General features: G+C 42.7%; 1 protein-coding gene across 2 annotated transcripts in view; it reads left to right on the top strand.

Annotated features, from left to right (window-relative positions):
* The window catches only part of tle5 (TLE family member 5, transcriptional modulator), a 48687-nt gene that overhangs the window by 10596 nt on the left and 22107 nt on the right, over positions 1-15984 (top strand). For both annotated transcript variants that reach the window (XM_044361577.1, XM_044361576.1), the window contains exon 2: positions 9910-9998. In XM_044361577.1, the coding sequence (XP_044217512.1) occupies positions 9910-9998 (89 nt within the window). The remainder of the gene's footprint in view (positions 1-9909; positions 9999-15984) is intronic.

The raw sequence follows: 15984 nt of genomic DNA on the forward strand, positions 1-15984 counted from the left end.
CAGATTTGTGTGCGTGTGTGTGTGTGTGTGTGTGTCTGTGCATGACTGAAGGATGTGCTTGAAGAGAAAAAAATAAAATGGTAATGAGTTTTTGCTCATATGTGTTTGCGCGCACGTTCACACACGCTGTCGAGAGCTCATCGGGTGGTGTGTGTGTGTTTTTGTGTGGGAGTGAACGTGGGGTGTGTGTGGAGTGGGGCGGCTGCATCAGTATTCAGCAGCGGCTCCCTACGAGGAGTGTGTGGGAGGTGGGAAGGAGGGAGGGCGGTGGTGGTGGTGGTGGTGGTGGTGGTGGGCGGGGCAGCCCTTCCCCAGAGCAGAACGGTGCGATGGGCTGGAACAAAGCCTCTCGACGGGGGGCAGCTTGATTGGCCGAGCCCGGCCCGGCCAGAGCCCCTAGACCTGCCAAAACGCAAGGCACTGCACCAGTCCAGACAAGAGAATTAGCTGCTCTGTTTGTCTGCCTAAGAGCAGTAAGACTCTGACTGGAACAATATGTCGCCTCATCCCCACCAAGATCCCATTCAGACACCATGAGGATTCACAGCAAGGCAATGAAAACCTCCCTCACTCAGTCTGTTTGTCCAGGAGGGGTTGAGGGGAGGGGGGAGGGTTGCTGTACCGCTTCCTGTTGTGTTGTATTCAGGATACACGTTGGCAGGTATTGTCACCACCCTGCTGTGAGGTTGGCGCCCTGCTATTCCTGAGTGCGCAGTGATGTCTGCAACCAGTCCCATCCTTATTTAACATGCTTGATATTTTCAATGGGACATCCTGTCAATTGTGTCACACAGGCTAATGAAATTTCCTCAATGTTCAGGCAGAAAATAGAACTGTGTTGTAAAAAAAAAAAAAAAAAAAAAAACATTAGGGGCTGCATTGATTTTGGTGTGTGACTACAGGAACCAGTGAGAAGACGAAATACAACCAAGGAAGTCTAATTTAAGTAGATTTATGAGTGTGTAGGATTATCGGACACTGCACAGTGGAATACGATGCTACAAGACAGGATTTTACAAGTGGAAAGCTACCACAGCGACAGTTATTCTGTTGAGAGCAAGCAGGAAGTAAACAGTTGAATTATGTCTTTCAAGTTATGAAGTATTCTGCCAGGAATATGCACATATTTGACTGGCTGAATGATGTAGGGTGATGTAGCATTGGTTCAGGTGTCGGGCTCAACTTTTTCGCCAGGTAACCCCGTATGTTGTTTGCTGAAGCCTCAGACTTCAGCACTGGCATTAAAGACTGTAGTCAGTATGCCTTTAAGCTTCAGTATACATCAAACTAAGTGCTTGTCGGATCGTTGATCAGCGTCTGAAACCTCCTCACCACAAACTTTTCTGATGTCAGAATGGAGCAGCTGCATCCGACAATAATTGTAACTTTTCAAATAAGACTATCCCACAAGTAACACCCACTTTACACAACAATTAGCCAGGTGTTCAGAGGTGAGAAAATAGGCAGAATTTAAACTTCTCTGTCAAGCGCTCTTTTTTTTTTTTTTTTTTTATTCTTCACGCAACTACAGTACCTCCATCACTTAACATGCATATACCCGAGTGCAGCACCATGATTGCCTCTGAGGAGAGACTGCCTCTCTGTGATGGCAGGTTCTGCCTTTTGAGGATCGGGAACAGCCATAAACACTTTCCTTTAGATGTTATGACTGCACAAACTAGTTAGGAAGAGTACTGAAACCTTAATGCACAGAGAGCACTGTCATTGTAGGGGGCTCATGGAGAAAAAAAAAGAGGAACCTGTGTTTGTTTTTTGTTTTTTTTACTGGTACTTTTAAGTCTAAGCGCAGCCTAAACGTGCTGAAATGTCATGATTATCTAGCATGATATAAACATTAGATTGGGAGTCATTAGCAGATACTCAAAATTAAATTAACTTGAATTGGATTCAAGGGGAAAAAAATAGCTCTACCCCTTAAAACTTTTAATACGTGCACACACAAGAACTTTAGTGTTGGCTCCTCAATTAAACAGATGAAGCAAAAAGTTCCCCAGTGTCAGACACATGCCAGCACTCCAGCTTTCTGCTTTTATTGTCCACTTATTTGTTGCAAACTTTGGGACTAATCTTCCTTTCCTCCCTCCCAGTCTACCCTCCTTCGTTGGCTGTTGTAAGCAATAACCTTGGTTTTTACAAGCAGGCATCAATCATCTGCACAACCGTACTGGGTGTAATCTTAAAGCCCCCCCCCCCCTTCAGCGAGGCTGGCTTTAATCTCAGCTATGGTCTCCAAACCCACAGCCCTGTCGGCCTCACCACTTTCCCTACTCTTGACAAATTGCCCATTTCCCTTGGCTGTGCAATCTCTGCACTCTTCTCCTGTGTGCGTTTTGTGCCATAATATGCCTTCCCCCACCTTGTGTCTGCTATGGTTGAGTGTGCTGTGTGCACTTATTGGTACAGTCTACTACATTTTTGTGCACAAGTGCATCTGTGTTTGCAGGGCAGTGTGTCGCAAGTGTCATGTTTGTGTGTGTGTGTTTGTACTGCGCGCTTGGCTGACCTTGCACAGGGGGGTCAAGATAGTTCTGCAAAGCGGGGAGGGAGGCCGAGCCATGCCAAGCCTATGTTTGCAAGGGCACTTCACTCGAAGTGATAAAAGTAGAATAATCCCCTTTAAAGCATCTTAACGAGGTCAAATCTGTTGGGTTGCAAGGGGGAGGTGTGTGTGTGTGTGTGTGTGTATGTGTGTGTTTTGTGGGGATAACGCTGCAGAAATGGGGGTAAGCCTTGGCTTGGTTCGTGAGAGATAATAATCAAAATCAAATTCCTGGCCCAAACAGGATTAGGCTCTCTCTGCGCTCTAAAGCCCCTGTCCAGAGCGGCTGAAGACACAATCCTATTCCTCAGCCTCCCCTCAAACATACACACAAAACACACACACACACACACACACACACACACACACCGAGCTTCTAACATAGCAAGACTCGCTTGGCCTAGACAGAGTTGGCCGAGGTGAGCTTGGACGCGGGCCAGTTAGCCCTGTCCCTCTCTCAGATCACTGGGCACATACGCTTTAGATTTAGATGGAATTGTTTAGTTGGAGCTATTCTTAGATGGAGGATGTGATCTTGTTTGGTGCTGGTGTATTAGCAAAAGGCTTAAGACCTCAACGTCTGGCTCAGTGAGTCACGTCATAAAGGATTTCTGCTGAGAGGTTTGCCTACATGTTAAACACATACTCACACGTGGTATATATCACCAATATACACACAGCAAGACATAACTGCCCCCCCTTCAATAGCATAGATCTTACAGGAAAGGGATGGGAAAACCTTCAGAAAGTGGACATTTCCCCATGACTGATATGTGCCGAATTACTGCCCAAAGGCTTCACATCTAAACACCGCTTTCTGTGCCTGCTCTCAGCACTTTTCCACAAAAGTATTCATCTAAACCACACACGTACCGCACTCACACCTAGGCTTTAATTTACCCCTATGTTTTCTAATCTTGCCGCGAACTCAACTGAAAAAGGCTATTGATTATTTTGCAACAGAAATACTTTTCAGTCGATTAGGAAATGTTTTTTTCTAATAATAGTGTCACTGCATCCATCGCACTTCAACCGGGCAACAGGAGTCTGTGATGGACAGGGAGGGCGGATGGCTGAAATGGCATCCTTGGGACTGTTGCTATGGAGCAAACGGACAGCCTGGTGTTGAGAAATAGGCCAATTGTTAGTCAGTGTAGATCTTTCTGCATTCATTTAAAAAGTGGGAGTGAGATAACATCCAGTCATTAGTGAGTGATTACAATGCCAAGGCTCCATCCCTGCCCCCCCCAACACAGACACACACTCACAGATACACCACACACAAACACACTCCAACTGAGATGTAAACAGTCAGGCACTGCTCCAGGAAATACAATCCCCACACTGCCGCTACCCTCAGGCAGGATTTATACTGAGGAGGATGTTTTCCAATGTGTCCCGCTGCTATTGTGTGTCTGTGTGTGTGTGTGTGTGTGTGTGTGTGTGTGTGTGTGTGTGTGTGTGTGTGTGTGTGTGTGTGTGTGTGTACTCTGCATATGTATGTGCTCTGCTTGTGTGTCTAAACACTCTACTGGATATATGTACCGCATTTATGTATTGTTGGTGTGTCTGATCACTGTAGTGTGTGTATAAAGCTGAGCCCCCCACCACCCCCCCACTATAATCTCCATCCCCTCCCATTGCTTTTGTCGACTGATCTATGGAGCAGAAACAGCCTTAGCCTGCTTCTTATTTAAAAAAGACATTATGGTTCACAGTAGATTTCACATGGATTGGACCAGATGATGAGGCCAGGAAGGGTGGGTGTGTGTTGAGAGGGGGTTGGGGGGGGGGGGGGGGTGACGATGAGTGGGCTTCGGGTGGGATGGGGGTGGGGCAGCCATTTCCTGAAACGATGAATCCCATTTATTCGCTGAAGACTGTCTCAATTGCCTCACCAGCGCACAAAGCTTTTTAATGCTTTAATTACGTCTCAAAGGAGCAGGGCAGAATCAAATTAGAGATTGTCCTACATTTAGGTGCTGTGTGTGTGAGTGTGTGTGTGTGTGTGTGTGTGTGCGCGCGTGCTATGCAAATTTTTGCATGTAATAGAGTGTGTGTGTGGGCTGTTGTATGTATGTGTGTATGATTCATACACACAAGCTTATCACACCCCACACACAGATGCACACAGAAAATCTGTCCCTCAGACACACCTATTCACTGTTAAGGTTCTCTCTTTTCAACACACACACATCTTTCTCTGTCACATTCACACTGTCTGGGCTATTCCTCTGTAACACAAACAAAAGCGTGCGCGCACACACACACACACACACACACACACACACATTAGCCACTCTCTTGCACAAATACATTTTCGCTCACGCAGCGTGTAAGCACCTTTTTTGTCACAGCAGATGGCATGTGTCACAATATTACGACAGTATTTCATTAACATTATGGGCATCCATCTGTTGTGCGCTCTCAGGCCCCCATGGAGCACCTTGTTTTGGTCACTGACAGAGAGAGAGATAATAAACATTGTTAGCTGTGTATACTGCATGGAGCTGAGAGAGGCCCACAGTCTGGTTCTGTTGTGGCAAAAGTATCAGGATAGCACTGTGAGAGTTGTCTTTTAGGCTCTAAGCTCCTGCAGTTTGCTGCATGTTAATTGATGGAAATCGTGTCTGTGTTCTTAATACTCAAGTGCCGTCAGTTTTGTATAAAAGACAGTTTTGATTCTGTGTTTGACGTAGTTTTTCGTAAGAAAACTTTGGCCTAAATCGTTGTTGCTTTCTTTCCATCCTTTCAGTAGGACCGTGAGCTAACGTTGACATCACCTTCAGCCAATCTAGAAAATTAATGCCAGCCCTCAGCTGAATACGGCTTCACTTGAGCTGTAAATACATCCATGTTGCCACATTCGGGGTTCAACCTGAAGGTGAAGTGTGAGTTTCTTGGTTAAAAATGTTTCTTACCAAACAGAGAGAGCTTGACGAGAAGCTAGTCGCCTCAGGCAACCAGATGTCGACCACTGTCTTTTGTCTGATTGCCCCTATGGGCAAGCAGTTTTCCTGTATTAAAATCTATCTACTATATCCCACAGTGAATACTGCCAAGGTGAATGAGAATAAAGAGTTAAAACAAAACTACAGCAGCAAGTGCACCATGCACACCAAGCCCCCTGAAAATGAAAAAAGTTCAGGCTCGCGGAGACGCAGAATTTTAACTTTTCATTTTCAGGAAAATTTAAAATCAAACATTTGAAATGACTAATCTGGTACAACAGACAAATTTCAGATCTGGTTAGGCAATTTACCTTCCCAATTCATAACTTTGTAAATAAAAGTCTAAATTTAGCATGCAAGTGTTTGTCTATCACAAGTGAAATCCGTATTATATGAACTGTTTGACTATATACACAGGTCAATCATCAACCCAGTTATACGTAATTAAAATACAATAACCATTCAGTACAAACAAAAGCCCTCCTAAATGACTCCTCCCCAGGATATAAAGTAAAAGCCTGTTGCCAACAATAATGATGACCATAAAAATATAGCAATAAAATATAATAAAAGAGTTCACTCTGTATGATGTTAGTGATATGTTCCTCAAGAAACAAAGCCATCGCTGTAGTAAGTTTCCAAATTCTTCCTAAAGATTGTTTCATCATACTTTTATTTGATTGATTGCTAACAAAATGGAACCAAAGCTATAATATTTTTGCAGAAGTTATTCAGAAAAAGTAATCATACTAAGTTCTAAAAGTCCTAAAATTCACCTCCTGGCCTTTGTTAGTTTGACTTTATGATGTTCTGGCTTTCTAAAGTTCTCGCTAAATTTTTCTTGTTTTCTTGCTTCCTTTTTCCCTGGTCTTTTTCTTCTGCTGTCTGTCTTCTCCGTCTCTTGTCCCTGTGGAACAGGATGCTCCACCTGGGGGCTGTTGACTGTGAGAAACTTTGGTATTTTAAACGTTTGCATACTGCGCAACACTGCGAGGAAATCGGATCTAGGGCAACAACTCTACCCTCCGGCACAGGGGGTAACCTGAAGGCAGACACACAAACACACAAACACACACACACACACACACACACACACACACACACACACACACACACACACACACACACACACGGTATTCAGAAACCAAGCCAGTGCAGGGAGCAGCTATTGCAGTGTGGGTTGCATGGCTGCCTGTAGCTAAGTGCCTCATGTTGACACAGGCTCTGTATGGCACAGACCCATATAGCCAAGCTGTTGTTTGCTGAGTTTGGTCCATGCCATACTGGCTGGAGAGATAATGGAAAAGGTTACTCTGCTTTACAGTCAGAGCCTCTGTCTCTGAGCAGCGGCTTGGTTTGTGTGGATTGGGGGCTTCTGTGTGTGTGGCGGCAGCATGATAATGTCAGCACTTGTCATGACATTTGAAAGTGTAAGGGCTAAAGTCACTGTGCTTGCTACTGTTTTGCAAGACTGTGCGTTTTTTTGTTTTTTTTGAATCACCTCCTAAATGTCTGTCTGCCTAAAATATTTAGGTCCAAACTAATACCATGAGTATAAATGTTTTTCCCCCTGAGAAGCTTTTGTAAGAATTCATCCCCCAACCCTTAACCGTGTTAGAGCTGAGCGATGTCTACTGAGCCACAAAGCAAAAAATAATTCAGCCTTTGAAGCAAGCAGGTCTCTTCTTACAACCTGAAGCAATCCTGTTGCTTAGCATATTCTCTGGCCATGGTTCTGTGAATACGAAGCAGCCTATTTGTAGTTAAAAATGAAGCTGAGCGACATGCCGTGGGGAACAGGGTACAAAGCGACAGGTCATTCCTAACAGCAGCGGGCTAGCTTCCCGTAAGTGCTGCAATCAGATTTCTGATGGTTTTTTTATACCAGCTCAATCGTAGTGGGAAAATGTCGATTTTTTTTTTTTTTTTTTTTTTTTTTTTTTTTTTTTTTCCTTCCCCCCACCTGACCCATTATGCAGCCTGCTGAGAAATAATGAGATTTTGTCCCTATTTGGGTTTGATGCTTGCTGTGCTCTAACACACAACCAGGCCATCCACCACTGCCTGGGGAATGTAGTGTGAACAGAATTACAATAAGGGCTAATAGCAACACTCAGGCGAGGTGAAAGAATGGCGGTGTAGGTTGCTGTATGATTCCCAACGTAAGTCTTTTGACATGACATTGATGGCAGTTGATGCACAGTTTTATCCAAAGTGTTTTTCAGTGAACATTTAACGTTTGGCAGGCCCCAGTATGAAATGAACAGCTAATTCTGACTAGGCCAGCACAAAACTACACACAAGGCTACTCATAAGACATCATGGCAGTGTTGTGGGGTAAGATCATGCATTGCCTCAGCCGTTTTCCACTGCAGGAAGTTAACAACCCATAACCCAGGCCTCCTGGAACCTGAACTATCAAGTCCCTTGTGAGACTTTGCTACTTGATGCTTTCATGCATTTCCTATATTTTTTACAAACTGCGATGATTTGGATATACGTCATTAAAAAGGCAACAGGGGGACTGACCCTGTAAGTCATTGTGAGATAGACAGCAATGGAAGAAGTGGTGCTGATATTGCAAAGACCTTCTTTCACATTTAAGCTGAATCCAAGGCATGAGCTGGTTGGTGACCCAAAACCGCTCCAGCTCAAACTGTTTCCCTGATCAATTGATTCATGGTTTTGTCTTTATAAAGTCAGAAAATAGTGAAAAACGCTCACCATTTCACAGAGGCCAAGATGACGTCTTCAAATGTTGTTTTGTGTGATTATCAGTCCAAACCTCAAAGATATTCAATTTACGATGACATGAAACAGAGAAAAACAACAAATCCTCACATTGGAGCAGCAAATGTTTTGCTTGCAAAATGACTCAAACAGTGTCAAAAGAGATAGATTTTCTGTCAATCGACTAATGGGTTAATTGATAAATTGACTATCATTTCAGCTCTACGGTTTGCTCTGCTGCACACATTGTATTTTTCTATCATTTCCTCTCATCGTAAAACATTTTTTTCTGCAGTGTTAGGCCGTGTGTTGTATCACCATTTCTGCCAGACATGCTGGTTGCAGTCGTCCTTGCGATGATGTGACGCCACATCTGCTTGTCCAAGTATGATCGACAGCACTGCTGGCAGCCCCCGAGGGTACCTGGAATTTGCATTTAATGTCTCCTCTTGAGCAACGCTGATACTTAGGAACTCATGCCCCGAGCGTGCAGAGAACAGTGGAAACAAAAGAAGAACCAGCGACCACAGCTATACGTGACATTATATTACATAGTTATAGAGAAAGAATACATCCATATAAATAGCTCTAGGATAAAATAGCTCTGTGTCAGGATTCTTGCATTCACATCATGTATTGTAATTTGTCAGATGTTTAATTCACTAGACTATCCACAAACAGAAATTGACTTTAAAGAAAATATAAATGGCTATCATGATGTAAATGTAGATGAATTATGATAGAAGATTTGTCCGTATCAGCTTCCACACAACACAAATGATTTACAACATGCATATAAGCAGTTTTATAGGTGAGCAGAGCTGGGTGTGTCGCAGTGTGGAAAAGAGGAGGATGACGTCAAACTGGGAATTTAAGAGACATTTTATTTGGAGCTAAACCTTTTCAACACATCAAAGAACTCGACACGGTCTCCACAAAGTCCTGTATAATAACATTTATAAATGTGCGTTACCGCACTTATTTATACAAGCACGATTTATTCTAGCGTGTAGGTTTACATATTGTCACCCAGGTTGAATGTTGGAATAACAATATGAAATGTTGGAATAACAACACACCTTGACTCACTCGTGTTAAATCAATCAGTCGGCTGTTATGGTTCATAGCATATGCAAGTGTGCAATGGCTGTGAGTAATAACCCTTCAGGTTGCTTCAGCGCTGTAAAGATGCTGCCAGTGCTAGACCAAGGACAGGAAGAGTCTGGGTTATGTCTATAGAAGGTTAAATAGGGGTGTGTCAACATCCATTTATGCCTATTTGTGGTTGTGCGTGGGTTAGGCTTGTGAGCAGGCACATAATTTCACAGTGATTAACAAAACAGTGCATACGCAGGGGTTTATAAATCTGGCAGAAACAATGGGTAGGCATGTTTCAGCTTTTGTGCATGTTCAGTTTTGAATCTACTGAGGGTTTTATGCGTTTGGCCCCGCGGATGTGGAAACATACTTGCCAACCAATTTTTCAGTGATGCCGTACCCGTTGGACAGTGGCAAATTGAAAACTGCTTGATTTCTTGTTCATGTTTTTGATTATTTTGCTCTCTCTGCTCCCTTTCTCTGCCTTTCACCCCTCCCCTCCTTTCCTACTCTTTCTCTTTTTGCTTGGATCTTACTTTTTTTCGTCTCTTGTGTTTTTCTCTTTGGCAGGCTTCATCGCAGCAGCTGAAATTCACAACCTCTGACTCCTGTGACAGGATCAAGGATGAGTTCCAGTTCCTCCAAGCACAATACCACAGGTGCAAACAGAAACACCGACATGCACACAAACATAAAGGAGAAGCAGTTACATATGACAGCCTGATAAGTGCAGCTCTTTGTAATAACAAATATATCTCCAGGCTATACATGTATCACACTGTGTTTTTCCTTTATTGAACGCCTCTTTGTAGCAGTAGCTACAATGGGAAACTGCTGAGTTGAGCTGCAATAACCTGACATATATTAGCCAGAAATGGGTTTTAATGTTGAAATTTGGCCTTTTTCAACACTTTGTTTTGTATCACGCAGTCATATACAGTTACGGCGCCTGACATCATTGCTCGCTTTACTCTGGAGTATTGTAAATGTTATTCTGATGACTTTTCTTTGCTTATAATTTAAAAAAAAACACATACAAGAATAATGGATAGCACTTTTTTACAAGTGTATACATATCAAATAATTTCATAGCAATTGCCTTGGAAATAACTATGACTTAAAATAGACACAGTGTTAATTGGTACAATAAATTAATTCTACTTAAATGCCAAGCTAAAGTAACTTTTAGTCAGGACACAGCAGCTCCACTCAACATGAAAGCATACAATTTGATATACAATATGTGAAGAATAAAGCTTCCGATAATAATTGAAAGATGAATGAATATACTCCATCATCCTCCCCGCGCAGGAATTGTGGGTGCTGTGTCCGACAATTCCTGTAACTTTGCAAAACCAACAATCCGACACTCACACTCACTTCACACTGTGATTATCTCGTCTCAAATTTGGTCGGACAAAACTTTGTACAAACTAGTTATTTTCTAGCAATCCGACACTAAATACTTACTTAGGTTTGAATTGAGCAGTTCTTTCTAATTAACATCAATCTCAGACCTTGGTCGTTTTTTTTCTCTACAGTTAGCACCAAATGACATTGTTCTCTGCAGGAAACTTCCAAAAAGTTATTTGGAATATATTAGGAAATAACGGACCAGTAAAATAAACTGTCACCAAATAATGCAGATTGAACTTGAAGGAACACCTTGAATGTCATAAAATGAAAATGTCTGCCTTTGTTCCACTTGAACCTCAACTCTACCACCACGTTGCACACTGAGGAAACATCCATTATTGACTCATACCTAAATCAATCTCGTTTACCCTCGGCTATTGATCTCTCTTTACTGCTTAAATACTGCTACAGTGCCAGAAGTCTGAGGCACTTCTAAAGTACCTTGTTCGACCTTAACTGATCTGTTTGATAGAAGTTATAAAGAGGGGGGATGCCACGGGCTCTGCATCTCAGCGAGAGACCCTCTCTTTGTGAGAGTGGAGTCTTTGAAGCACGCCTTCCTTCCTGAGGAGGTTGGTTTGTTCCTCTGTACCTGTCCTCCCAGAACCTTCCAGAGGCTTGCCTCTGTGGGTTACAGAGACAGGCAAAGGCAGATGAAAGCCTGGCATATTGTGTGCAAAATCCCTGCTCTGGTCTGATCATTCTTGTTTGCGGAGGATTCTGAAGCAGCAGTAACACCCTGCGCGTTTTTTTTCCTCGCCTTTGGTTTTTGTAATTCCCACAACACAGTACCGTTTAACCCTCTTCAGAGAGCCAGGGCGCAGTTGAAAGAATACCTTTTTTGTCTGAGCATACAGAACATGCATACAGTGCCTATTGACTCAGGAGGGGGGCTGGGATGGGGTGGGGGGTTTGGGAGCCACAGACAAGGCTTTGTAGCGCTCTGCTGCTGCGCTGTGCTTGTCTGTTGCTGAAGCCTTTAAAAGGCAAATGTACCGCAGGCGTTCCCCCGGGTATAGTAGCAAGCATTGTAGCTGTCGCTGTCTTCCTCTTCCCAGCCCCCTCCACGTCCCCCACCTCTTCTCCCCTCCCCTTGTTCACATGCATAAATAGATCAGGGAATACATAAATCAAAATAAAGATGACAGCAGGAGCGATTTAGAGACGGAAGAATCGGCAATAAAACTCCATCAAAGTGTCGTTTGAGAGCAGCGGTGCAGGCCCGGGGACTGCTGAGCACCAATCAGAAGAGGCACAAAGCCAATCCCAGGTAGGCTGACAGCAGGGAGGCCTGTCGTCATGACAACCCACCACACAGCCTACGCATGTACACAGGGATAGCAGGAAGGGTTTTATGTAGGTGGGAAGGGGAGCATTTTGGATAAGTGGAGGCTGCACATACACACTGAATAAAAATAAACAAAACCGCTCTATCAAGTTGGATATGTGTTGCGCGTCATTAGCCTTTAGCCATGATATATACTAATTGCATTTACATACATGAAGATGTTATGTCGGGGTGGGCCATATGGCAAAAATATCATATCATGATTTTTTTTAGGCATGATCATGATTCACGATCTTATCACGATTCTTTCATGTTGGTTTTTAAGAATATTTTGCAAGTTACTAAACAGTACAACCAACCTCATTTCACTATTTAAAAAATGTAGCCCTACAAGGTAACAAAATCTAAAAGAAAAAAGAATAACAGACCATTAAGGTCAAAGTTTGCACAAGTCATCTGCTTCCACATAATGATACTCTGTTGTTGCTAGAACAATCTGAGAGGACTGAAAATTAGCACTGAACTCGTAACAACGTACCATAAACACCGGTGGGATATAAATGGTTCTAGGCCTGCGTAAACATAGTTAGAGTGGAGGGAGACCAAAAGAAAGCTAATTTGTGTCTTAAATAAATGAAAATGTCCATTTATGTTAGTTAATGCTAGCTAACTAGCTGCTACTAGCTTTCTAGTAAGCTTTCTCGTTTGCTAATGTTGACCCTGTGTTGGCAAAGACAGCTCATATACCTACCATGCCTCCCCAACAGCTAATGTTAGATGTCAGAGAAATTATATTTCCAGGAGCTAACTAACTGGCTGGCTTGCTGGCGTTGGCCTTTCCACTGGTTGCTAAAAATATCCCGTCTTCTCCAAGTGTTGATGCCTCCTCCGGGCCTGTGTACACAACTCTTGAGCACCGGCGTAGCAAACCTACATAGGAATGCCCAACGTTGGCCCTTAATGGGGCAAGAGCAGCCAATTCAAGACTAAACTACCACATTTTGTCTCCACATGTTTCCATTCACTGTTCTGTAAGATGGTTTCATAAAAATAAGTAATGAAAACTTACCTCTAACCAACGCCAGGGCTGGATGCGTGTATGAGCCATAGAACTGCTACTGATAGAACACTGAAGCATGATACTAACTCTCTCTGTAAAGACAGATCGTGGAGACATTTTTATCGTTCACAATCTAATATCCTCATATCGCACATCCCTAATGTTATGTGACATGTTGGATGTTAGAGCTGTGTCCAAACTGCAAAAATCACCTACCCATCTTCATTGAACTAGTAAGTTGTATTGCATAGTTAGCCATTAGATGCTAGCCTCGGTTAAAAATCAATGTTGCTGCTTCAGAATAAAATTCTTCTCTAGATGCTTTCTGCAAGTAAGCAAAATGTGTGTGTGTGTGTGTGTGTGTGTGTGTGTGTGTGTGTGTGTGTGTGTGTGTGTGTGTGTGTGTGTGTGTGTGTGTGTGTGTGTGTGTGTGTGTGTGTGTGTGTGTGTGTGTGTGAGTGAGTGAAATATTCTCATGCCTTGGAGCTGATGTGCTTCTTTTCAGCAGCAACAAGAGCTGTCTAATTGAAACAGAGAGAAACGGGAAGATAGCATCAGCTGTGATTGCCCCATGAATAAATGAGAGTATAAAAGAGTATAATATGTAAATACACTATGTCACAGTACTGGCTACGTTATTTTATTGCCGAGTCATCCAGAAAGTGCAGTGCAGAAACATTACAGCATCTGAAAAACAATGATATCACCACTGTTTAAAAAGCATTGTGTGTGTTACTGCACAGCACAATAGTTGCAGCTTGATTTGAGACCGTTAACAACTTAATGTACTTACTTACTATAATGTACCACACTTATACATGCCCGTGTTCAATTTAAAAAGGAATAATAACAACTCCTGCGACATATCAGGATGCTAACATCAGGCTATTAACTTTCAACCAATATGTCTAAACTGGGTGGCAGGATGGTGCTGTCACCTGCAGCAAGTAGGTCCTGTTCAAATCCACACCCTCATCTTCTTTTTATGGAGCTTAACCACATGCTCAGACCCTAACAGCTCTGTATTTAAAAAAACAAAACACATGCATTGGTGGGGGTGTGTTGCTTCAGGTAGATATTTGTCTTTGTCTTTTGATGTAAACTGAATATTTTGGGGTTTTGGAGTGTTGATAAGATAAAACAAGACATTTGAAGAACTCACCTTGGGCTCAGGAAATTTATAAATTTTAGTTATCAAGATCACTATATTTGAAACCCTGTCATGACAATTGCCAGGTGAACAGTGGAATTACCTTGTTAATGTTAGAAAGTAATCTACCAGGAATGTGTATTTGCACAAATTGGAAGGCCAACATTGCTGAATGACATCGCATTGGGTTGCAGCAACAGTTGATCATGGCGACCATGTTTGGTTTTTGCCGAAGACTTCTACGTTGCCACCTCCACTTCGTCATTGCAGAGCCCCAACTGAATCTAATGAGTGGGCAGCACTTAGTCCTTAAAGTGCAAATGTTTTTCTGAACATGGCTTTAGCACAACTGTGGACTAGCAGCCATGTGCCCAATGCATGCTGATTTAATGTGGGTTCCAGACTCCCTGTTGTCATAGAAAAATTATCTGAAGAACAATTACAATAAAGGTGCAACTACAAATATATTGTCAAAATATAAAAGCATAAAAAATATCTACATATACAGTACTGTGCAAAGGTTTTAGGCATTTTAGATGTTTAGATTCTTAACCATAATGTGTCAGGGAGGCATTTGAATGGTCCTAGATTCATTCTGCAACCGGACAATGACCCCAAACCTACAGCGAGAGTCATAAAGAACTATTTTCAGTGACAATTAGAACAAAGAGTCTTGCAACAGATGGTATGGCCCCCACAGAGCCCTGATCTCAACACCATTGAGTCAGTCTGGGGTTACATGAAGAGACAGAAGCAACTAAGATGCTTAAATCCACAGAAGAACTGAGGCAAGTTCTCCAAGATGCAAGAACAACCTACCTGCCAAATACCTTGAAAAACTGTGCAAGCATACTGAGGAGAATTGGTGCTAATTTAAAGGCAAAGTGTGGTCACACCAAATATTGATTTGATTTAGGTTTTTTCTCTTTACTGCACTTTGTATGAAGTTAATTGATAAATAAAAATAATTTATAGTAATATTTTTATAAGCATCCTCACTTTACTATTAGTGCCTAAAACTTTTGGACAGTACTGTATGTTAAAAAATAAGCATGACCTCAAGCTGGAATTCTCCTTAAGATATTGAACAAGATAAGTTTAAGTAAAATTCTAAATATGTGTCACAGTGTGCATCAATAACAAAACTGGAACTCAGACAGGGATGAATATTGAACCTTAACTGAAGCTAAATCCGACAAACACTGCAGCTGCTGCGATAATTACAGAAGAATCACAATACTTGCGCGTATGAGACCTACCATTATTGGCCGTGTGTAAACTGTGTTCAGTCTGCCAGTTAAGACTAACAGCGATGAAGACTCAGCCAGCGCTCGCTGTAATCGAGCTGTCATTCCCGCAGACAGCTGAGAAGAACATCCCAGCATAAATCTACACACACCATCAAACAGGTCTCAGACTTATCCTAAATCTGAACCTATCCACCGTGTGCCTGCGCATATCTTTATTTGATCTGAGTCTTATCCAGTCCTCACATCGGATGATGCCTTCAGAGGCTGGCATGTTGGAACTGGCTGCTTCAATCAAAGGCATCGGGAGGGGGGGTGAGGGGATTTTTTTTTTTTTACCTCTGTCTTTTTCATTTGACGATCAGGGTGACTTGTTGACGTGTCCTCCTTTGTCCTGTCGCCTCGCGTGACATCAGCGCTGACATGATTACAGCTAATGGCTGTCGCAGAGACTGGGTTGCAGGGAACGCTCCCAACACTATAT

Source organism: Thunnus albacares, chromosome 9, assembly GCF_914725855.1.
Source record: "Thunnus albacares chromosome 9, fThuAlb1.1, whole genome shotgun sequence".
Taxonomy (NCBI): Eukaryota; Metazoa; Chordata; class Actinopteri; order Scombriformes; family Scombridae; genus Thunnus; species Thunnus albacares.